Source organism: Trematosphaeria pertusa (assembly GCF_010094035.1).
Source record: "Trematosphaeria pertusa strain CBS 122368 unplaced genomic scaffold BU26scaffold_2, whole genome shotgun sequence".
Taxonomy (NCBI): Eukaryota; Fungi; Ascomycota; class Dothideomycetes; order Pleosporales; family Trematosphaeriaceae; genus Trematosphaeria; species Trematosphaeria pertusa.
In genome coordinates, this window is record NW_022987213.1 from 731193 (window position 1) to 755115 (window position 23923).

At 53.8% G+C, this 23923-nt stretch overlaps 9 protein-coding genes across 9 annotated transcripts; all 9 read left to right on the forward strand.

Moving 5' to 3' along the window:
• The first annotated feature begins 34 nt into the window (after positions 1 to 34).
• On the forward strand, positions 35 to 1043 carry BU26DRAFT_135666 (uncharacterized protein). Its single transcript, XM_033819742.1, has one exon. It carries the CDS (start codon positions 183 to 185, stop codon positions 687 to 689), a length of 507 nt encoding a protein of 168 aa, XP_033689273.1. The 5' UTR covers positions 35 to 182; the 3' UTR covers positions 690 to 1043.
• Positions 1044 to 3176: 2133 nt separating this feature from the next.
• Positions 3177 to 3640, forward strand: BU26DRAFT_582730 (uncharacterized protein; the record flags this gene model as incomplete). The annotated part of the gene is made up of 1 exon (XM_033834536.1): positions 3177 to 3640. A coding segment is annotated over one exon (464 nt), but the record flags the coding sequence as incomplete, so codon positions are not given.
• Positions 3641 to 4740: 1100 nt separating this feature from the next.
• Positions 4741 to 5138, forward strand: BU26DRAFT_380685 (uncharacterized protein; the record flags this gene model as incomplete). The annotated part of the gene is made up of 2 exons (XM_033822571.1): positions 4741 to 4966; positions 5017 to 5138. Coding segments are annotated over 2 exons (348 nt in total), but the record flags the coding sequence as incomplete, so codon positions are not given.
• A 4179-nt stretch (positions 5139 to 9317) lies between these two features.
• Positions 9318 to 10536, forward strand: BU26DRAFT_500054 (uncharacterized protein; the record flags this gene model as incomplete). Its single annotated transcript, XM_033826468.1, has 4 exons — positions 9318 to 9539; positions 9623 to 9730; positions 9780 to 10056; positions 10136 to 10536. The coding sequence occupies 4 exons, from the start codon at positions 9318 to 9320 to the stop codon at positions 10534 to 10536; spliced, it is 1008 nt and encodes a 335-aa protein (XP_033689276.1).
• A 1948-nt stretch (positions 10537 to 12484) lies between these two features.
• On the forward strand, positions 12485 to 16871 carry BU26DRAFT_558977 (uncharacterized protein; the record flags this gene model as incomplete). Its single annotated transcript, XM_033832635.1, has 4 exons — positions 12485 to 13579; positions 15207 to 15784; positions 16022 to 16298; positions 16401 to 16871. 4 exons carry the CDS (start codon positions 12485 to 12487, stop codon positions 16869 to 16871), a joined length of 2421 nt encoding a protein of 806 aa, XP_033689277.1.
• A 919-nt stretch (positions 16872 to 17790) lies between these two features.
• Positions 17791 to 18137, forward strand: BU26DRAFT_558978 (uncharacterized protein; the record flags this gene model as incomplete). Its single annotated transcript, XM_033832636.1, has 2 exons — positions 17791 to 17808; positions 17862 to 18137. The coding sequence occupies 2 exons, from the start codon at positions 17791 to 17793 to the stop codon at positions 18135 to 18137; spliced, it is 294 nt and encodes a 97-aa protein (XP_033689278.1).
• A 604-nt stretch (positions 18138 to 18741) lies between these two features.
• Positions 18742 to 19137, forward strand: BU26DRAFT_558979 (uncharacterized protein; the record flags this gene model as incomplete). The annotated part of the gene is made up of 1 exon (XM_033832637.1): positions 18742 to 19137. One exon carries the CDS (start codon positions 18742 to 18744, stop codon positions 19135 to 19137), a length of 396 nt encoding a protein of 131 aa, XP_033689279.1.
• Positions 19138 to 22170: 3033 nt separating this feature from the next.
• Positions 22171 to 22676, forward strand: BU26DRAFT_582734 (uncharacterized protein; the record flags this gene model as incomplete). Its single annotated transcript, XM_033834537.1, has 1 exon — positions 22171 to 22676. Exon 1 carries the CDS (start codon positions 22275 to 22277, stop codon positions 22674 to 22676), a length of 402 nt encoding a protein of 133 aa, XP_033689280.1. The 5' UTR covers positions 22171 to 22274.
• Positions 22677 to 23091: 415 nt separating this feature from the next.
• BU26DRAFT_135713 (uncharacterized protein) lies at positions 23092 to 23917 on the forward strand. Its single transcript, XM_033819743.1, has 2 exons — positions 23092 to 23245; positions 23301 to 23917. The coding sequence occupies exons 1-2, from the start codon at positions 23202 to 23204 to the stop codon at positions 23794 to 23796; spliced, it is 540 nt and encodes a 179-aa protein (XP_033689281.1). The 5' UTR covers positions 23092 to 23201; the 3' UTR covers positions 23797 to 23917.
• Positions 23918 to 23923: the final 6 nt, after the last annotated feature.

Consider the following 23923-nt stretch of genomic DNA (forward strand, 5'->3'; position numbering starts at 1 on the left):
CAGCGGGGGTGGCGTTGGCTTGGCGGAATCAGCCTCGCCGCTTCGCGCTGTCAGCGAGCACCACCAGCACCACCAACACCATCCCGCGAACCGGGTCGGCTTGCTCTACGCCCAGACGATCCCTCCCGATCTCTTGATGATCACGCGCTTGGGCGGCCGGCGTCGGATGAAGATAATGCTCGATGATACTGAGGAGAGGTCGGGACGTTGCGGGTCCCCTTACGTCCGTGCCGCAGCTATGCTTATCGCGTAACTTCGCTATATCTTCTCCTTTAACACGGCTCCTCTTTCTTCTCTTTCCCGTACCTCTCTCTACATCTCCATCTCTATTCTTGTATTCGTCTTCACCGTTATTGCCCTCCCTCATGTGCTTCTTCTTGTTCTGCTTCTCTGTCCGCTTGGCAGCCTCCTGCTTCTTCTTCTTCCACTGCTCAATCTCCCACCAATCCGTTTTAAAATACATCCAACTCTTGATTCCGTGCTGTGTGACGGAGGACCGCAGGCCGGTTGCGATGTTAGCTCTGTTCTCTATCCTGTCGACGATGTACGAGAAGAGGCCGGTGAGGAAGGATCCCTGTGCGTTTGCTGAGACTTCAGTCCGCGGGGCTGGAGTGGACGACTGGGATGAGACTGTGGATGGAGCTGGAGTGGGCGGTGAAGGAACCCCTGCCTCACTATGGGCATTCTGATCTGGAGGGTCGCATAGAGATAGGCTGGAGTCGAAGGACTGGCTTGCTAGTGCTCTTGGTTTTCATTTCGAGCGGAAAACGTAGCGAAAGTGAGACGACGATCTGGTGTAGACTTCTGCGCTAGCAAGAGCGTACCCAGCTGGCGCTGAACCTGATTCGGGGAGTTCTGGGGATTGATGGCGCGACTACGATCTCCATCTTGTAGATACTGCGCACGCTGGGCCTGTAGATCGGGAAGAGGGTTGGCGAGATCGGAATAACGAGGTACAGCGGCAGCACGACCACACCCTTCTGGCTGTCATCGCCGGGCATTCACAGCAGCGCCCGTCTAGTCTCGCTGATAATTTCGGGCATCACGATGAGAATATTGAGGAACCAGACGCTGGCTTTCCTAGTACTACTGAATATTCGCAGAAGCCTGTAAGACAGCTGGGTCAGCATCCAGAGGAGCCAGGCTAGTCACCCGTGTTGTTGGTGGTCGCAGAGCAGGATGCCAGGGATTGAAAGGTCGCTTGGAACTCGCCACGAGAGTATCTGGATGGCGTCGGCCTTGCGGTGGGACCGAGGGAAGAGGCCGTCTTGTTGCCGCGGCTGAAGGGTGTTGTTTGACTGTTACAGATTTTAGCGACAGAGGGATCCGGAAGGTAATGGGGTAAGCTCACCAGGGCATGAGACGGAGCTGGCGGAGCTGGCGGGCGCACCGCCGTAGAGTAGTCAGATTCCTGCTGATCTGAGCGCCGGGATACAGAGCCAGCGCGACGGCGGCGGCGAGGCGCTCCATCACAGTGCTGACAACCCATGCTGGCCTCGGACTAAGTTGGGTTGTGAGACGAGGGGATGAGGTTGGGTGCCCAAATGGCAGTGTGAAGAGTGGATGATTCGAGAAACAAGATGTGAGAAGGAAGAGGCTGGCGCAGTTTTTTTCGATCAGTTTTCGATAGTCACGATTAAGCCAGTCCGACAAGGCGTGAAAGCAAGCGTGAAAGCACGCGGGGACGCGAGCAAATCGTACCTCACCAGACTGCGAATCGCTGCCGGTGGGACTCTAGAGAACGTAAGGATAAAGCTGACATTGGCGCCGTCGTAGATAGCGACGCTTCCCGAGCGACTCCATCCCTTCTTCCTCTGCCATCCGAAGCGTCCCCGGTGCCACAGGCAACACTACGTCAACCGTGCCTTTAGGCTGCCCGCTTATTGCGCTCTGTACTAGCCGCCGTCGTGTTCGCATGCTTCGTTGGCGGGAACTGCTCGATGCGCCGACGACGAGCCCACGATGCCCGCATCCATATCACAGCCGCTGATACGACTGCGCTTCAAGAGCTTTGCGCGTATCTGTGAGGATGCTATGCACGAGGAGAACAAGGTGTGGTCGCTCGGACATACAATACTACAAACGTTCTAGACTTCGCAGAAGGTGGCTGCGCTGCCGGGGCAGAAGATCTGCTGGTAGGAATAAAACTCGGAGCTCAGCACGAAGGGATGCCAGTGCAGCAGAATGCGAGAGACCGCGTGTCTGGTCTAGCACTTGTGCGGCCGCGGGTCTGGAGGTCTGGAGGAGCATCCAGCATTCAGGGAAGGCGCGCTGTAAGTATCTTTAGACCCTATGATTGGATGAAGCACGCAGCTGATTGAGCAGACCAACAGTCGAAGTCGCATAATTGATGGGTTCCGCGAATCTAGGCCCGACGCACGGCACTACGTCGACGAACAACGAATGATGACCGTGGCACGGGAGGGTAGGGCTTTTCCGAACACCACTCCGCACCATCCTCGTCGCAACACTCTCTACGTTCTGCTGGTGCCCGGGCCAGAAGCCGAGGCTCGGAATAGGGCTGTTCCAAGTCCGACCCCACCCCTTTCTTTACCCACCGCCTTTACCTTCATATTCTCGCCTCTCCTTATGCTGACGCTTGAATCTTCCCTCGTTCATATTCTCCCTCGTTCATAGGTGTAGAGATCATGATAGTCGCTTTTGGTAATCCCTCTCCGTATATAGCTGACCGTTTCGGCACTGCGAGAGCTCGATCGGACGACTTCTCAACCGTCTTGGCCAGCGCCTCTGGATACCACAACCCCATGTTACTTTTCGGCCTCTCTTCCCTCTGCTAAATCTCTTCAGCGGGTCCAAGACCCCAAGATGCGCCCTTCGCGAGCCTATAAATCCAGCACCAAATCATCCGCAGAGAGCAGCCCATATAATCGAAACTTCGACTAGCCCTTACGTATATCCGCGTCTTCAGCCCTCGATATGAATACCCTACTGGTTCAATGCCCTAGCAGGTGCAGAACTTGCAAGAGATTAGGGAGCGGCTACGGCGCCGGTCGGCTTCTCTCTCCTCTCTACTTTTGGCGATGTACAGTTCGATCTCTTTCAACAAGACCAGGTCTACAGCGACAAGGAGGGCAACACCGCAGACGCAACTCTCAGCTGGTTGGAAGGAACGGTGACCGATAGGAGAACATGTGGAGTGCAGACACCCTTCCTGAACTTCACCAAACGCCGTGCCAGATCTATACTACAGAGCATACCCGGAACAGATTAAGCCAGCCATCCAAGATCAGCTTTTGGAGCTCATCGGGCTGTCGACTGAGAATAGTCTCCCGGTGACCCCAAACACGTTTCTAGCCGTGAAAGAGGTGGACGGAACGCCCGCTGTTGCTAAACGGCAAGCTGCATACGATGCCGCCCTTGGGGCCAGAGCCATACAAGCCCTTGAATCCTTTGGCCGACCCCACCCGACCTTTGATACACGCCTCAAAGCCATATCTTCCACATATGTCGATGGAAAGCTGGCTCTATTCGACACCCATGTGCTGTCTCCTATGTCACCACGCGGCTCGCGGCATTCGCGAGCGACAGGGACGTTGGAGCATGCCGCACCGGGCTTGCATTATTTCGAAATGCGATGTCCTGGGCTAAAGAACTTCGAGATTCTGCAATCCGAGCAGCCACCTAACAGCTCGCGCTAGGTCCGCTATTGCCTACGCTCCAACATTGCGAGTGAAGCCAGGAGTCCGACACATTAACTAATAAGCTGGAACGAAGGTTCCTGGGCCCTACTAAGCAGGCAGACCCGAATGCGAGATCAGGGAAGAAGTTCAGCAAATCAGACGCTGCCGTTGGGGGATAACAATTTGTCCAGAAGTACTTGAAGATGATGGCATGGATCGGCGGCTTCACGGATGATTATACTAGGGAACATGGACCCGCTATCTATTCGAGTGGAAAGAAGAGCTGGACACCGATGCACAGGGCAGCGCTAATGAACCGTGAATGCATCAATTGCATCGAATCTGAGCTAGTAACCCTGTGGTGCAGGCGCTCCAGGAGCTTGAGCAGGTAAGCCATGGCTGCGAACCGTACAAGCCAATCATAGTGATGGAACGCTCGAGGCTAAGGATCTTTGCTCGCTGGTAGGCCTCTTGGGTTCCCTACCAACTCTCTTGGCCGGTACGCATTTGCTTTCGAGTGCCTTCCAGATTGCTAAAACTTCGGCTCTCATTCCTAAGCATACGAGTTGACTTATACAATTCCTGCATATGCTTCCCCAGGTGACGACAAGCGTGGTGGTAGTAAATAGTGACCTGGTCCGTTTCTCGAGCTATCGAGAACAATGGGTGAAAAAGAGTTTTATAAAATAGGACTGGTCCTGTCCTATGCTCCTAAGTAGAAGGGGGTCGACACTGATTCCATACGTTCTAGTTATATAGTAACAATGAGGGAATATTAAGATAACATCAATGGGTAGTTAGAGTGACTCGAAAAACTATGAATGTAACTCAATGCGTTGGAATATAGTGTGAGCTAGTAAATTACAAGCAGGGCAGTGAACGACTCCACCACTCCGGGGTACGCTCATTATCACACAGGGCACGCGCCGCACTTTCTGCCTTATATTGCTTAATCGATTTGTTCCTTTAACTACATACTACTCGACACCCAGCAGCAACCTATCAAGACTCAGTTGACTCGAACCTTCCAATGCTGCGCAGCATAGGTCACCATATCTCGCGTCCACGTGTCCCTATCCCTCGATCCAGACTTTGGTGCCGTCTATACCACGAGGCTTCAGCACACTTTCAGACAATCGACATCCATGGGCGACTAGATGAAGGCGAAGTGCCTGTCGATATTGACCCCGAGGACGCACTTGTTTCAATCCCACCCGAGGTGGGTGAGAGCCTTGGTGTAGCCTGTGCGCTGCAGCAAGCGCTTGTGGCAAGCTCAGATATCCAACCATTAGTGTACCGCCACGCCACCCGGTCTTTCACTCCACGTAACGCAATGTCCCACCCTGTAAATAAGTTTCATACTAACTCGACCAAGTCTCAACTCCGTTACCACGCTTGACCATTGCCGAAAGCCTTCCTCCCCAGACGAATGGGACAACCAGCCCGGCCACGCTGTATTTGTTTGGCTTTTCGCATTCATTCACTTTAAATGGAACATCCGGAGGTATTTCAATGCTCTATAACGAGAACTACTACCACTTTCGGCTAACCTTGATGATAGATGAATTCGAGAGGCATCTCCGAGAAGTATGGTACGATATGAACCCTAAGCTAAAACGCGGAGTATACCACCGCCAAGAGGGGTCATAGATGCAACCAAGAGCATTCGATGCTCTTCCAGAAGATTCACTGAAGCGACCAAGTTTGCTTTGCTGGAAGTTTGCTAGTAATGCCGCGGTAAATCTAGCTGTTTACTAGCAATGAATAATAATTATCGAACATTCCTTCCAGCACCCTATAGCAAGCATCAAGGAAGTTAAATAGAATTCTTTCCCCTTGCCAAAGTTGTGTCTCTCTAGTCCGCAAGTCAAGACTGCAACCATGCCAACCACTGCTTTCTTCCCCGCAAGCAGCAATGATCGCATATCCCCAACGAGGGCGACGGGATGAGGCCGACAGCTGTCTGCCTGGGATGAACCTGGCCGAGGACGCAGGGCGACGGCCGCAGCTGTCGGCAGGAGAATGTCTCGGTCATCGGAGACTGGTTCTTCATGATCTCCCCTGCACCACTCGCCGACATCTGTCCATTTTCCAGTTGGAATCGACTTCGTAGGCCCGAATACGCCCCCGATGCTATCCTTCGCTCTGTGCATCGGCTTGCAGCCGACTTGACGCCGCCGAATAGCTGCCCAACCAACGTCGGCGTTCGCCAATGCTCGCCGCGCCAGCAAACACCCAACGCTCTCGCCAGACCTTTTCAGATGCCGACAATCGAGATTTAGCCCTCCATGCTTTGCATCTGTTACTATGGCTACCGTCTGACACAGGACACGTCAAATGCGGCGCAAATCGACTCAGCGGTTCTGGACAACCGACTCCGCGCCCGGAGCTTTCGAGCGATGGCGCACGCGCCTAACACGAATGTCGGCACCACCCGTGCAGCGCAACCATCGAGACCGAGCCCTCCAAACTTCGAATCCGTGATCAGAGCCGACATTCGCTCTCATCAGCATCGAATTCGGCGAAATTGCGCTGCGCGGTCATCGATCGGAGCCCTTGGTGTGCGGGCCGCAGCTTTTGGGGGATCGCCCAGACAGCCCGTCGCGAACACGGGCAATCTAAAACGACGCATGGGCATAACAAAGTCCCTGGAGAAGATCCCATCGCTGGGGAAGAGCCAGTTTTGATCCAGCTTTTTGGAGGATATTGTTAGCTTCCATGATTGGTATCGCGAGGCTTAGTCCTGCGCTGACCACTTCTTCAACTGGCGTTCCACTGACCCTCTCCATCCGAACTTCGCGAACACTTCCTCGACCAACCGCGCGGTTCCCCTTCTCCCAAGCTCTATAAGTCCTTTCTCGTTAGGCCCGTAACTCCCTTCTTAGACAGAAGCACACATCCTTCGGCGATCACAGGCCATGGTAACCTTCGCTCATCGAGCTATAGAACTGCTCACCCAACGGGGTACGGGAATACTTCCTAGAGTGGCTTCTTGGATCCCCCGCTGACGGGCAATTTGTTAACTTGGCCTAGCTCTATCGCTACACGCCTCGATAATGAGCGAGGATGTACAGTTTGGCTCGACGGACGGAGTCCCTACGACTTAAACATGCCGCCGTATTTTCGTCCTCAAACAAGCGCAAGCCTTTCTCCGGAAGTTCTGGGTTTTCAAAGGACACCAATCAGAATTGCACCACAGTAAGAGTAACCTTGCACTCCGCCAACCATGTCACCAGCATTTCGACACCTCATGGGCTCATCACCAACCAGGGCAACCGCTTTCTCTTACCAGACGTCTGTCCACAAGACCATCCTGCGTCGCCACGGCACGCGCGGCTCCGGTTTTGTGCAAAGTCTTAGGTGGGGTCCAAGGTGCTTTGGTTCCTGGTGTACATCCGATGCCGGGCTTGGAGTGGAGGCAAGACGTGTTTGAAGCAAGGAGTAGTTTGATGAAGTCGAGATCAATTTTGGTATTGGCTACCAAATGATTGAGGAACCACACTTTCGTCTGACCGATCTGCACAGCTCTGGTTTTAGTGATCGAAACTGCGTAGACATGCACGACTCGCCACGCGGGCGACGGTCGGATGGCGGAGCTGAGTACGTAGGTGCATATACGAGCAGCAATTCCCTCCAGGGCTCCGACCCTTCTCTCTAGTAACAATGCGCCAGTTTTGACCTACGCGGAATCCATGCAATCCATATCTTCACTCCTCCCTATTCTCCACATTGAGCAAACGACACATAGCCTGGCCTCCATCACGCCCAACAAGAGATTCCTGCGTTTCCCAGGACCAGCGCTTCGGTCTCAGTACCCTGCAACGTTACTTACCTGGTGGTGTCGCTATGTAACACGAGGTGTTCAGCAGCTTTACCCTCACAACACTTCGAAGTTTGTTTCCTGCGAAATGTCGCGATCGCTTCGCGGCCGGAAGATTATATACGCTTCATTCCCCGACGTCCTTCCGTCCTTCAATGGAGGTGGTACCCTCATACAGCGAGGTACTCGCACGTCCGTGTGGCAGCCAAGTAACCTCTCCCGACACCGGCTGTCAGGGACTGCTGTCTAGTCAACGCCAGCGACACATGATGTTTTCTCTCAGATGCTCGGTCTTTCCATATTATGTTTCTACAGTGCGAGGCATCTTGGCAAGACTCCTTCGTTTTGCTAACTGGGTGGAGCTCGCTTAGGATCTGTTGTTGCAGTTTGGTGGCGTTCCGCACCTTTTCAAGTGGCTGGCTGCCGCTACGGGCTGCGAGTCGACCGCTTGCTGCTGATTCTTCTCAAGCCCCTGACACCGAATCCTTGGGGGATTAAAGGAACCAGGGATCTGGACATTTAACAAGCCGAAGAAGGTAGTACTGGCGGTGGCGGAGATTCTCCAGGTTGACCAGGGGCCCAGGAATCCACCGAGGGGCTGTTCTCGGCGCTCCGGAAGGCTGCCGTTTGGGATGATGAAGGCTACTTCATTCCAGAGACTCCAGCCGAACGGACGCGGGCGCCAGAATTATCGCTTTCGAGGTACGCTCGGGTTTGGGCGTTAGCATCAACGAGCGATTCCCGTTCCGCGATAGGCCATCCTTCCAGTGCTGAGAGATACCCCTCCGGACCACTGGCATGGGTCGCCGATTGTTTCATCAAGCCAGCTTCCTTTCAAAAATACTGACGAAGCCCCTCATCAGGAAGACGGTGATGGAGACCAAGACAATCCAGGCGAGGAGCAGATGCCACTTCCTTCAATCAACAAGAATTTAACGCGTGCATGGAGTCCTGTCGTGACAGCTTCAAAGACGACTTGAGCTAAGGCAGCTTCACACCGTTGGCCAGAAGTGGACCCGACCTTCACTGCCCTCCCGCTTCCCAATCCGGTTGACGAGCACTATTACTTTGATCCAGGTCCATACCAGCCAGAGATACTTCCCGTGAGCCAGGGCGTGGACTCGGTCTCGCTTAGAGAAGTTCGTGCCTCTCACGACTACACGGCGCGAATCTAAAACGTCCGTGCATGGATCTTCGGCGGCACCAACGAGGAAACACGATGAAGAATGCCCAGATCTGAAAGCTGGTGCTCTGAGGAAGCTGACCAGAACGTTGTCAAGCCCACCAGTGGATACTTAAGCTTGCAACCACTATCACAATTTGGACCAGATGTGCGGTTCTCGTACCCTATCGCCCAGATGGCGATGATATCACTGTCCGTCACTTGTTGCAGTATGAGGCGACGCCCCATTAAATGGCGACGTGGTGATCGGAGCTATGCATGCTGTCCCTGGATCGTGTTAGCGTAGACTGCTGTGTCACGCTGCGGCCCAGGCGGCGCCTCTGATTGGCGTACTGCAGAGCCGAGAAAGTGACCCATCGCATTCTCGCGGGTTGCGACGTGACGGGCGCCCTTTCTGAGCAAGACGAAACTAGTTTTCCTGCACTCCTCCGCGGAGACCCGGTGCCTAAAATCGCAAGTTTGCTGAGGCGGTCTGCACACGTCACCCTCGTGGGTTCGCGTTTTCGCCCATACGACCTCTGCTGCTTACCTTTTGAACGGCCACGCAGGACCCTAGGAGACTCAATCCGTAAGTTCGCGCGTAGCCAGGCTTACATCAACACTACCCTGTTACGTTGGCTGCTGCCAAATGTCATTGGGTGTGCACAATCCGCCGCTGTGTCAACGTGGAAACATGTACTCAAAAACCGCCTATACACAAGGCCACAACAATACCTCTCTGTCTAACGGAGCTCGTGCTGGCGGAGCGTCATCACTAGGCGCACCACTGGAGGGCTTTGTGGATTACGTGCCTGACCTGTTACGCCGTCGCACCCATCCGCAGGAACCGGCGCGCAGGCGGCCACGGGCTAGAGCGGTTCTTGACCCGGCCACTCGGATGCGTACGGCGTTGGCTGTAAGTTCCTGCCTAGGTGTTTGAAGTGATGCTCCAGTGAGGTGCCTTGGTAGCAAGCAGAGCTAACTGCTGAGGGCATTTAGTGCAGCCGTTGTAGGAAGATGAAGATTCGGTGCCAGGTGGACCCCGTGATAAGCTCCACTTGCTTGAGCTGCCACAAGGCTGGCATCCATAGTTGTGAATACTACCGAGTACGTCGTTCGCCACGGGTTTTGAGGCATCCATTGCTAAGCAACGCAGGTGGGATCAGGAGATGCCCCCAAGGTCCTCCAGAGGATGCGTCCGGCTCAAAGTACGGCGCATACTTCCATGAACGGGTCTGCCTCCAGCGAATATCACCACGCCCGCGCCCTCCGCTGCCCAATCGCTGCTTCTGCGAGCTCTCATCTCTCTGGCCCGTCTGGTGATGCATTTTCGCACCCTGGAGTGGCGCACCTGCCCAGTGCAGATGTCAGCTGGGCCGCCGCCGAGTTCCCCGTAGACGAAACCGCCGCGAGGCGCTGGAACCAGCCGCACAGTAAACACTCAACGACAATGCCTGCAGCGGATCATCCGCCTCTAGCGTGCACTGGCCTCGTGCTTGAGGTTGGTTCCAGCCGGCCCGCCCAGCCGTTCCGAGCACTGCCACTGCCATCGCCACTTCGCCCAGCGCGGTCGTGTATACCACGGATCCAAGAAGGTGCAGTCATCGGCAGACACCTCCCAATGCCGCAGCCCAACTTGGCATCCGTTTCGACCAGTCAACATTCTCACGACGAAGGAGCCCGAGACGAGCACTTCCGCAATTGGCGTGCGTATCTCATTCCACGGTGATACTCCTGAGGTTCTGCTGAGCATGGGCGTGTATTTGAGTGCTGAAGCCCAACGCCGACTCTATGCTAGACTCTTCGGCGTCCAGGCCCGAACGCAAAATACCGAGATCGATTTCATCGATGACGTTGGTGATAATGTAGGTGAGAGAGCTGATTACCAAGGTGCTGCAAAGTTCGTCGGTTAGTAGAAAGGGGAAGAGAGGTAGTAATCGTTTTCCATAACTTCTACGAATGCCGAGTGTTCGATGGTGTTGACGGGCTGCAACGATAAATTCTGGTAGGGAATCAGGAGCTCACTCGCAGAGGAGCGCCACTGTCTAAGATAGCGTGAGATTGATATCCCACCGCCTCCTCACTCTGAGAAATCTCTTCTTCTTGAAACCAGCCGCCGACCCGCGCACTGAACTACCGGAAAACCTCCTTGGGAATTGCGGAAATTTGAGATTGGTGGCTTTGAAGCCGTCGCACCCCTAGACAACATCATCCGGAAGAGTTACTCCTACCAAGACCATGCCTATCACTTATGGGATCACTTGGAAAGCGAAGTATGACCATAGAGACGAACTGATCGCCACAGCTATCGTCCGGGACAAAGCCGCCCCCAAAGGCCTTCCACGACCTCTCTGAGCATCATATCATGGCGGTGACGCTGGTGGGCATGACGGCAGGCTCTGCAGCGAGCTTTGACTGACCAGGGTGTCTTAAGTCAGCATTATCATGAATTATATCCACGGAAGCTGTTTCATCGGGTGAGTAGATACAAATAAAGATAAAATATCCCAGGCATATATTGTTACGGCAAAGGGGCTGCGGAACGGTGCGCAGCGGGCCTGCGGCCGGTAGAAGCTAAGAAGAGGTGGAAGCAGCGAGGATGTGGAGAGGTCGAGCGTATTGGGAGAAGTGGTGGGAGAGGAGAGTGAGGAGACGGCAGTGTTGCATACTTGGGAAGCACCTAGCAGTGGTGGCTAGATCGGGTAAGTGGATGTGAATGGCGGGAGGGATATTAAGGAAGCCGCCCGGAACGTGGTTTGCCATATTGTTGGATGTAATGAGGACAGCTATGCTGTAGACGCGGATGCATTACTCGACTGAACTTTGATGAGTTATTTACTTTAGAGTATGTCAGCTAAGAGATCGCAAGTGAGTAAACGCTGAACGAGGAAGAAAACTTACGGTATCATACCTCATTATGCGCACTCTTACTGTTTCCTTCTACTTGTTCTCTCCTCTCAAATTCAAAGTCTTCGTAACCCTCCTCCCCACCGTCCCGCTCCGCCCATCACTTCCTCATCCCTTTGCAAACCCAATCTCGGCGATAAATACCGTCCACCTCAACGGCATCTAGCCTGAAACGCATAGTCGCCACTAATGGTCGATTATCCTGTGGGAGCTATTTACAGAGGTATTTTGACGCCCACAACCGTCCCGTAATCACTCAATCACTGGCCATCAAGACGCTGAAGCAGTTGGGCTCCAAAGCAAAATATTCACCCTCCCACTCCGACATGCAAAGAATGGAAGTCCTAAGCCGACCCGTCTCTTATCACCTACAGAATCTCACCACTTCCCACCAAGAAGGCGATATCGGCAAAGAAATCTCTTTAGAATGAGTGTATTTGCAAAGATCCCATCCTTTCACCATGGTCTGGGAACGCCTGTCCTTACCCGCCGGGCGACAGTTACACGGCGAAGCATGATCTTGTTCAGGTGAGTTCTTCTCGTGGGAGCAGTGGAGTGAATTGGAGGCATGCAGTTCACGCTTTGAGGAAGATAGCGAGGGCTCATGACTTGAATGTTAACAATATGTCACGTGACCCTTAGTTATACCCCATGACCTGGCGCCTGCCCGGCCACCTCAACTCCCTGTACATAGACACTACTCATACTCATACTCATACAATGCATACGGTTGACCTATACACACTGTCACACAATATAATATAGGGTTGAAGGTAGTATGTAACCACAGCGTTAGTAGCTGCACGTGCAACTTACTGCTCCTGCAGCTACCTATTTATACTATAATGAGTGCTCTAAGCCTAAATCTACACTGCGTCGATTCAGCTCAACCCCGTTCCCAAAGCCTTACAGAGATTTTCGAGGGTTTCTTTGTCCCCAAAGTCCAACACCAACATGGCAGAAGCCGACACACAAGACTGTCTCGATTCTATTCATAGAGATAGTCCCTGTTCTTGCCATCGCAGGAGTATTCCCGTCCCTTCTCGTGGCCAGCAAACAAGCAATCAGGAGTTAAAGCCTGCTTGCATGAAAGACAAAGCTTGCTCACCTCTAGCAAGTTCCAATGGAGGTCCGCAAGCACTCACTGATGAGATAAAAGTCCCCGCGACCGATCCCGCATTCATTTCAGCCCTCTGGAGAGCAGTCAACCCGGACTTGTTCAACTGCGTTGCCATGGAGGACCCCATGCAGTTGTTACTCTGCACTCCCTCGGACGTGGCTACTAGGAATGCCTTCAACTCTTACGGCATTCCCATGCAACCGGATCTTTCTATTGATTCCACGAGCCCGCCAACAACCCTAGCCCTGCAAGATTACCAATCCGCGTTCCCTGACATGGAGTGGGTCGACCCAGCCAAGGCCAGCGCAATCAGCAGTGCATTGCAAGACCTGAATGCGACGCCCACCACCCAAAAATACCTGCTCTTCGACCATATTTTCCGCTCGTCCTTGAGTGGAACAGTTCGCGTCCACGAGCCAGAGATCAAGCCAATCGGAATCTACGGGGACGTGACCCTAGGAAAGTACCTATCTGCGCTTCCTAGCATGGTCTTCCCAGCTCGCGCCAACCTCCTCACGGACAGGATCCAGTCAATGCCACTGGGAGCCAGTGGGAGGGGAGGTAGTGGCGAACTTCAAGTCTATACCGATATCCACCCACAGTGTGTGTACTACATCAGAGCCGAGCTACTGGGACAGTTACCAACACAACGTCTTCCTGCCTACCGGATCACCCATTTCCTACCGTACTTCACAATCGAGATAGACTGGGAAACCCACGATCACGCGAAGCCCTTCCCGAAGATGGCACTCTTTGCTGCCACTGCAATCTACAATCGTTGGTTCCTGTCCAAGGAGGCGAAGTGCAAGCAGATGGATCAGGTGCAGCACGATCAAGTGCGACACTGGAGCATGGTTGTTACCCGAGGCCAGTGGACGCTGTACTGCGCGAAACCAAAAGGTGCCGTTCGCTGGGAAGGCTGCAAGATCGTATCGGTGGCAACGGGTGGTATGTCAACAGCTGGAGTGGCAAGCATGATTGATTGCGTCAACGGAGTGCACCACTGGGCTGTGCAAGAATATGTCCAGGCGTGCCAGCAGGACTTGAGGAATTGGCAGTAACAGATGAGCAGTAAGCGAGACAAGGCAGACTGGTAGATCATATGTAGACCGGATTGGAGGTGTAACCTAGCACTCTAGAAGGCACAACATCGCCTGTTGCCAATGCTACCTCTTCAGTTATGACCCATAATTTTGTGCTTCTTCGGCTACTGGAACCCCGTCTCCATCCCGGCAGTTCCCCTGGTCGCATCTTCCGCATCCCAAGCAATTTCACGAAAACACGCAGCTCTTCTTCATGCGAAGTTACGTGAAGGGTAGACCACTGTCAAGAGAAACGCCAGCATGGGACCATATTGCTCTATTATAGGAGGGTAATCAGGGGCTTTTCCTGCTCCTTACTAGTGGGCAACCTTCTTACCAGCTTCAGTAGAGATGAAATGTGAATCCTATCTCCTCGGCTTAAGTACAAGCAGCCAGTCTCACATTTCATTCGTCTCAAGATGCTCTAGATTCCGGCGTAGCGCAAGCATAGCCACCTCATGGATGCCGCTTGCTGCCACGGCCCCTTAGGACGTGACCAATATGTGTCCTTCGCAGGTATTTACATCGTGTTTTCGTCGCACGCCTCATGCTGATTAATTGACCAATCAAATCACTTCCTGCAGGTTACTTCTGCCTTTTACTTCTGCACGTCACTCTGCACCAATTAAATCACTTCTGGCGCGTCACTTCTGCACCAATCAATCCACTTCTGTGCGCACGCGCCCCTCCGTTCTGGCCAGAAGTGTCCCGCGCTAGACCTAGATAGGCAGGCTGTAGCATCTCCATCTTCATTGTGGCTTTCCGTCGCTGGCTTCTTCTTTACAGTTAGTTTCAAGCCTGCCCCGGCCGCGTGGTTGGCAGCAGCCCGCAAGCGGACCTGGAAACAGCCGCACCACCTCCGTCGGCTTTCTATTTCGCGCTCCGCCACCACCCTGGCTTCCCTTGGTCGAGGCAAGCGACGTGGAGAAGAGTAAGTGGCTTCATCTGAGACTAGTTCCACGAAAATCCCATGTGTTTATAATAAGCCATGCCTGTGCCGAGCGAGAGCAGCATAGATGCTCTACCCAAACATGCATTAGTTCCTTCCCGGACCTATCTTATCCCTTATTTGCAGCACTCCATATGGAGCCGCTGTGGCCTTTTATCTGAGACCAGTTTTGCGGAATTCCCGTGCGTTTACAACAAGTTATGCCTGTCCTGAGTAAGAGCAACGCAGATGCTTCACCCAAACATGCCTCTATCGGTTTCTGGACCCACTCCGTCCTCTCCGGATCCAGCCTGGAAACGGCCCGTCTTTTCCATTCAAGCTCGCTGTTACCAGAGTGCACCCTGTACATGTCGAGATAAGCGAACCTTCCACGAATAGCTTAGCGCCGAGGCCTATCCGGCTTCGCTCGCAGGCGCGGGGCGGCGCAACTACTCTTCATCCCCAACACCACCACCACCCTCTCTCGACTCGCCGACAGCTTTCCGATAGCCGATCAGACATTCATCGACATGCTCGCATAATTAGGAGGACGAGCGAGCATTCTGGACTCCCGCTATCTGGCTGGGCGTCCAGCACCACTATGACGGCGAGTTTGATGAGTTCCGCAACGTCTCCGGCGCACCAGAGGAAGCATATGATACCAGCGACTTGCGAGCCCTCAGCTCTACGGGGCGCGTTTACTTCAATTTTCAGCAGACATGGCAAACTCGAGACGATGAATTTTTCGATCGGCTCTACGATGCAGCATCCTATCTCCAGACAGACCCGTCCACACGCCATGTGCAAATCTTCGCAAACACCGCGGAAAACGCAGATCCCGACTGTCTCTCTCTCTCTCTCGACGAGTTTTCGCACGCGATTGACAGGCTTTCTCTGTACCCACCCCCCGAGCACGCATACTTTCCGGCACAGTCTGAAGGAGCACGCTGCGGGCAAACACAGAATCAGTTCGGGCGAGCTCGAGACCTTCCCAGTCGACATGTGGAGGCCACAGACTACGTCGTCTTCTATATCTTGGGCGCGTACGCGGCAAGCGTCGTCGAGCTCGGTACTACCTCCACCGAAACGTGGCAAGGTCGCGCCAGGACCTGCGCGTCACAAGAGTGTGCAGGAAGTTGACCTTCGAAGGACCGTGGACCTGTTGTTATCACCAGACTACCCCGCTTGTCGCAACTCCTTCGTGCGGCGCTTTCGCTACTCTGACACAGCCCATGATGTATGGTACTCTTCTAGGTTCACCTTCTTCCAATACGACTCTGGCCTGTTCCGCTGCTTATCCGGCCATTCGACCAATCCTTCCAGACACCAGACCATATTATGCCATGTCACTTTCGACATAGGCGAAGCGTCGTCCTCTCCCTGGCCGCCGACCATTCATACGTCGCGTGGTATAGAGACCTTACCATTGGCTTCACGCTCGTCCTCGGCATCTACGACTTGGCACACATTGTCTTTGATGGACGCAATCTCTTCCAGTGTTCTACCCTGACTGCTGACGGATCTGTTGCATTGGCGGCGGCAGGCCGGGATCTGCTCGTTGCGCGCCGCCGCCGTTCGAAGAGGTCTGACACTATCCGTTTGGGCTCGCTAGGCACTATCTCGTCCCAGGTGCAAGAGGTATGCCAGTGGGTGGTCCAGCAGTCTCACCCTGGGCGGCGTTACCTGTGCCATATCTGTTACCCGGGCGACGTCGCCCCCCCAACTGCCTTCTGAATCCAGACAAGGGACGCGTTGAAGCTTGCGACCTCCACATCTCTCGTAATGCCTGCCTTGGATAGGGTGCAGTTCAATCGCCAACTGGCAAAGTATGCGGGATGGCCTGGGTATAGGGCCACGCCGATTCTCCTCAGCCACGTGCTTTACTTGTGCCGGGCTTCATTGGCCCCTAGCGCGCGGCGCCGCGGGCTCCCGATTGCGATTCGATTTTCAGATGCCGTCGACGAAGTCGGTATTGAAATCTATGCGGTTTATTTCGACTCGTGCAACCCAATCAACCTCCTGCCACCCATAGACATCCTCGAAGCGGGTTATTTCCGTGTACTAGCTGCCCCTGTTTCGGAGACGCTGCACATCGGTTACGGATTCGGAAAGGGAGTACGCGTCACCGCAATCCAGGAGATCGAGGTCGGGACAGTAAACGTTGAGTTCGGCGGTCTGGACGACAGAACAAGAGCTTGGGCGGATTCGTAGTCTACAACGTGTCAATGGCTGCGGGCTTCCCTTCACGGATAACCCTCTTACCAATTTTGAAGAGCCTCACCATCCACGACATTGGCAGGGTCCCCAAAGTCAGAACACGGTGATACGAACGATGCCGAACTCGAGAAATCAGAAATGTCGTCAAAACCACCCATTCCGATACCGGCCAGTAGCAGCCAATGCCGAAAAAGGAGGCGATACGGATGAAGATGAGGTACGATTCATTGTTGGAGAGTTCCTGCCATACTCATTCGCATGCGCCAACCGTCGATCTGAACTCTTTTCTGTCACGGCATAGCGCGTAAGACGACCAAACTCTAGCTCCCATTCGCCCCGGTCTTCGCTACAGAGCGCTCCAGTACGGTGGTAGACAAGCTCGTGGCCCCATGTATGTGGCCCAGCCATCGCAATGACGCAAGCTAATTAATTCAGGACTCAGACTCGCCTTCGCTGTCGCTGTGCACCCCGAGCGCAGCGGTCGCGTTCGGGAGCGCCGTCAAACTGCACTCCGAGCGTCTCATCGTCCTATCGCGATCGCTGACCACGGCCAGTGAACTAGTCCTAGTTCTTGCGGGTTACCAAGCGGCGCGGTTGATACGAAGCCCTGGCTCAGGAATTACACCGTCGAAACGATACTGCATTTGCATAGCTAGAGCAGGGATATCGCTATTTCTAGGCCAGAGACAAATGTCGCTAGATCAGAGAGCCGGCCGGCAGCCACCTTATGTTGACGGCCACTGGATGCGTTGCCGTCGCGGAAATTGCCGCATATGCTGCTGTTGTCAATCGACGATGTGCTCTCGCGCTCCGGGCTGGCCGGGCCGCTTTGACGCGATATGAAAGCCCTCCTGCAAGTCTTCCTTGGATGTATCATGACAGGCCATAGAGCCTTGGGTTCCTTATCAAGACCATGATCCCGAACCAGAATGTCCGCGAACTACAACCCACTGTTGAAAGGACCTCACTGACTGTATACTCTAGTCATACTGCGCCGCATTCCGCGGGTTCCAGGAGAGTTGGCATCCTGACTACTTGAGATGCAACGGCTTCACCAGCGAAAGCGGCGCCCTATCCGCATACCTAGTCAGCCTCGAGACCAAACAAGTCTACGACAGATTCTACAAGGATTCATACTGTCTAGAGAACTACCCCATAAAACCCATGTCGGCGCACCAACAGCACACCTTTGGCCCGACTGCAAATGCAGGCGGCCCGTCGCCCTCGCCAACCAGATCTACCACGTCGTCGTCCCTGTAGCCTGGTAGGGTGCTCCTTCACAGACACTCGCAGAGCTTGCATCCTTCCCGCCTGTGCGACTGCTCCATCACGGCGCGCAACGCGGAGGCTGGGAACGAGAACACCTACCTCCAAATCTGGATCGTTGTTACCATACGACTTTAACGAAGGACTGGGATTCGAAGAAGCTATGGTTGCAGAATGAGATGAACTCAGCTTTGGACAGGAAGATGAGTAATCTTTCGAGGGGGAAAGCGGTGGTCTCGGCGCAGAGCGGGTAGGGGGTGGGGCGGACCATGATGCCCAGGAGAGGGATAGGGTTGTGGATAAATGTGAAAGAGTGCCAGGAAGAGAGGGCGGTAGGTATGGGAGGGCGGGGCAGGATAGGATATAATTAGTGTGAGCCAGGAAAAATGTTTAGAAGTCTCTCCACACAATGAACACAATCCCTATGCCGCAGAGTCACATCTTAAAACGCGGTATTGTTGGCATATAACGGTGGATACGCTTACAATGTCGACTTATGAAGTGGTGCATAAATTAGGGAAGTATTACTCTTCTAATTGCTTCTCCAGGCTTACCTTTGCGCATCCGTTCTAGTACAAAAGACTATCGAACATCTAAGATGAGTTCAAGCCACCAGCAGCAGAGCGAGCCTTGCGGGGAGATGGACAGCGCGACACTTATTAGAAAACTCACAACGCAGCTCCGCCAGGTTACCAACTTATGCACCAGCCTAGGCGGCCAGCTCGAGGCCGAGAAAGAGAAGCATCAGCGGGAGAAAGACGAATGGCTAAAGAAGGAGAAAGCATACCAGGACGAATCAGGGAAGCAACGACGCGTTATCCAAGCGCTGAGTAAGTCTGTTGCGGATTATGGTGCTACCGCTATCCTGTCTGAGGAGGTTGTCGCCCTCCGAACCTCCGTGCTCGAACAAAGTAGAAATCTGCAGGCTCTGTTCACCGCAATGCGCGAAGAATTGGAAAGTGAAGAAGCAAAAGATCATTCTTCTGCTTTGTAAAACTGTTTAGTATATGTACTCAGAGCAGGGCGCCTCTGCTGCAACAGAAAGGTAAAACTAACATATAATAAGAGAAGCATTCCTAGTCCCGTAGGCAGCTTCTTTTACTACAACATTTCATTCTACGCTGGCGTGATGTAAGCGCGCTCCTCGGCGAGAAAGGCCATGAAGCTGTCGTGCGCCTTAGCGAGAAACTGGAGCGTAGTCTCGTAAAGAAGAGAGAGCAAAGAATATGTGCTTTATTCGTTCGCGGTAAAGATGTGTATTTAATAAAGTAATATATTGCGCTCCAGGCCAAGAGGCTGAAACGGTAAAAGTCGGAGCACAAAAAGAGAGTAATCCTTGGCTAATCGGCTTCACTCCACCTGCGACAGCTCTCACAAATAGAGCCTATGCTTCCACTCCAACGGCAGCAACTCTCGCGCTGCATTCGCACCTGCGTTCTCCATCGCAAATTCCCGCGGTCGGTCCCTCTCGTATCGATTCCACCGCTTTGCCTGCACTCGCGCCGCGCCCAAACGTCCAGCCGTCGCCGCACCACCACGCCCTCAGCGCGCGGCACCACTCGCCACGTGGCAAAAATATACTCGAGTGCTCCAGCAGCATGTTTACCGCGAGAGCGTGCTCGAAGTGTAGGGAGAATGCTAGCGGTCTGAGGCCACGCGTCAATGCTAAGGGCGTGTAGAGATACAACAGGGCGGGGATCATGAACGCAGAGACGAGGTCCAGGAGCGAGCCAAAGGCTGTATTTCTGGGGCTTGTTAGCATTGAGGTTGGGAATATAAAAGGGTGAGGGCATGAATACGTGCCGAAATACAGCGAGAAGGGTTTGAACAGGAGCCAGTTCATGACAGTACTGACAAATTATATAGGCATATGGTTGCCTATCACCAACACGGTCGGAGCCGGTGCAAGGGTGGGGTGAGCGCTGGCACAGTCGCTACCATGGTTTTGGTGACGCTCGTTCGCATGATCGATCCAGTGTCCACCCGGTGGTGGTGAGGTTAAGCGCAGGCACCGTCTTCTCTCTCTTGATGCTGGCCATCGCCGTCTTTCCAACTGTCCGAGACGCCGCTCTGTACTTGATTGTGCCGCACATCTTAGAGAATAGAAGAGATATTTTGGCCGTGGGGCGGCGGCGAGGAAGATGCTGCGGACCCCTTTGCAGACCCGCTATTCTTCGCATGCATCCATAATGTTTGCTGTCGATAAAGATAATGTGTTGGAACCAGGGGGATGTAGACAGTTTCTAAGCGGCCAATTCGAACAGCACTGTCAATTAGGTATTGCCATGAATGGCCAAGATTAGATACCTGCACTCGTTGCTTTTGCTCCATCGCAGATGTGGGGTTGAATATTAAGATGTCTCGTGATGGATCGCTTGATAGGGATGTCTCTAATAGAAATGGAGAAAAGGAAGCGCGGAGGAAATAGGAAGAGAAGAGAAGTATGAGAGAGGATAAGACGGGATGGGCCGGAAGAAAATGGTTACGTTATCGATCGATAATCAATTCTGGAATCAAGCAATATTCGTCGATTGGAATCAAAGGAGGTCGGCCCGTTGTTCTCCGGCGATGCCCGCATTAGCACTTTGCGCACGTCGGCCACCACACTAAGCAGGCCGCTCAGCGCTTTTTTGATCTCGATGCATTCTTTCTTGGCTTGCTCTTGGGCTTGCACGTTTACGTATAAAAGAGTCGTCGCGGTTGCGGTTTCAAGCGAGGGGAGAGCTTCGGCGCCCGCGGGGTCAACGAGGTGCATTGCATATGCCAGGTATAAGTATCAGCGGCTGGGGTATTAGTAGTAGTGACGACGTAGAGCGTGAAGACATGGTTGCTACGGGATGAGGAAGCCTTTGTGCCGCAGGTGAAGAAGATGCGGCTGGCGCGTTTTGAGGGCAGGCGAAGCCCAACCTCGTATGCGGCGAGGGTTTCTTTGGCACTCGCGAAAGGGTACGGGGGCGCTTTGGGCACCTTTTGTTGTCGGGTTGCTTGGAATGCAGCAACCATTGGTTCGTGGTGGAGTCCATGCGGACTGCGGCGCTGGTGTGGCTGGCATTTGACATGTCAGTTATCGAGGACTCACGCGTCAAGCTGCCTGCCATTTCTTTAACGGATCGTTACCGCGGTGAACAATTACAACCCTACACCGTACATACACACATTAAGATCAACATAGCTCACCTTCAAACTCTTACATACGAGCGAAGTCTAAACAATTCCCTAGGGCTGGCAGCAGAGGATGAGCAAGGTCGTCTACTCCACTCTTCAAGCCTGGTGCAAACCGAGTAGATATCATGCCGTCGAATTCGCTACCAAGCATGAACAAAACCCACAAACGAGCTTCCTCTGTTCGGGCCTTGGAATCTAAACGTCAACATCATGACATTATCCAGGAGATATCACCCAAGGCTAGACAAAGTGCCTGGCCAACGCTGCGACCGTATCTTGACAGGGACTGGGGGCCCCATCCGACCACCCGCTAGAGTGTGTTGACCCATGCGCCGTACACCGCAGAAGTTCCGTGTCTGCCAGCGGCCTGCGAAGGGTGAGGAGTGACACCTTTTACCCGTCCCGTTCCCATGGATTGAAGCAAGGAGTGTAGCAGCACCAACAGATTTCCTTTCCTCTACGCTGTTGCTGCGGACGCACACGTTTTCGTGCCCCTGTACTGCAAATGCTGAGATTCTACTCTAGGATAACAACGAGATTGGAGGTGCTGTAGGCGCTGTTGACGCTGTTGGCACCTTCAAGCCCAGTCTCGCGGAGCAGGCCTTGTGGGAACTGCGAGACGAAGATTAAGCGCGACGGTATTGGAGATAGGTCGTTAGGACGGGAGCTATGCCCTATCCGCCTTCTGCCTGGTTATTCACGACAAACAGCAACCATTTGATGGACGTGGGCTTGCCGTCAGTTGGTATAGCAACCTCGCAGTCCACTAATGCCTCCGTCTTGATCGTGCGATAACGGCGGAGATGCTAGCACGACATGGAGAAGAATTGAAGGCTTGACACTTTCGAAGGCGACCCATACTGCATGCAGCGCTTCAGTGGAATCTACACTAAAGCTTTCACTACCTATTGCGAGAGGATTCACTACAGTAATCTTCCGTGGAGCGAGGCGCATCCGTAATACGTTATGTTGCACCGAGCCAAAACACAGCTCTGGATGCTTGAGAGCCTGGCTGCCTTCAAGCTCCTCGTCATATCTGTGCGCCCGACTTTGAAAGAGATCTGCCAGTGCACCGCCACATGGCTGCATCCAATCACAGCCCTGCGCGGCTTTCCAGCCCCAGCGATCCTGATGTTCGCGCTAAATCTTAGTGCCCTTGGCAGTGGCCCAATGCAGTGCAGGGCTTGCCCAGACGGCATCTTTCCGCCCAGATTGAACCCGACTGCCGTGGTCAACGAAACACGATCCCGTCTCCCGTCCGACGCAAACGACGCCTGTTATTTCCACCGCTATGCCTCCCGTCGCGCGCCGCATGCTGCGGAGACGGATACCGATGCTTCCGTCGGGATCATGTGGAGAGGCCCCTGAGTTGGAAGTGGGAACCCGCTCTGCTATAAATGCGGTGACAGGTGCCACGTCACTACGATTGGGAGCTTGCTCTGCTGTTGTAGGGTCATCTCATTGTCTCCTTCTTCCTCCCCCACTCATCTTCCTTCTTGGCGTCCGGCCGTGCTTCGTCTTCGTCCTCGTCTTCGTCTTCGTCTTCGTCCTCGTCTTCGTCTTCGTCCTCGTCTTCGTCTTCGTCCTCGTCTTCGTCTTCGTCTTCGTCTTCTTCATGTTCATGTCTTCTTTTCCCGCCTTCTCTCGTTCAGGGCTGGATGCAACTCAGTAGCGAACACTATATATTCCAATGCCGTCTACATCATCTCCGGGACGGCAGTTCGCCGGCATTGCATCACCAGCGAATGAAACCATTTCCAAGTCCGAGGATGAAGCCGACGGCAGCCTTTCGAACACTATGAATGGGCCCTCTCCCAACGCCACGTATGGAGCCAATGTTAGTCTGGGAAAGAAGAAGGCAAGCGATGGGACTTCGTCTGCCAGCAGTTCACAATGCGCGCTCCTTCTGGGTCTGTCGAAGGTCCCTTTCCGATGTCGTACGGTTTACCCCTTCACCACGGTTCTATCAACGTTGCTGACTCGGAGCTCCAGCTTAAGAAACCCTTTCCTGCCCGCAAATCCGCCCGCACTTCCGCTCCGATATCCTATATATATTTCCGTCCAGTATCAATCGGCAGAGTCTACTACATCTCAGCGAATGCAACCTAGCGTTCATTGCTCCAGGGACATTGCCTCACGAGCGGATCGCGCAGAGCCCTTCTGCTGGGCTGGATGCCGTCATCTAATGGTAGGTGACCGCAACCTATCTCGACTACGTCTACGCACTCAGCTTCGACTGCCTCGTCAACATCCGCATCGACTCTGCTCGCGTCTGGGTCAAACAAACTCGGCCACTACTACACCACTTCTATATATACATGGAGCCTCCATCATTGTCCAACTCACCAGGGCAGTTGACCACCAGAGGGCTGCTATCGAAGGATATATCAATTCCGCTCCGGTAAATCAGACCACTGCCATACAGGGCCAAGTCACGACCACTGAGGCCCCCGGTCCCTCTGTCCAGTGGAAGGGTCTCACTTACTAAGTCGCGGATATCCCTGAGAAAACGGAAGTTCCTCAAGCGGCTTGGCTTCACAGGCTCCGTGGACGCAGATCGTCCTTCATATCCACTGCTTGATTGTGCGATGAGCAGTCAGGCATCGCTCTCGGAA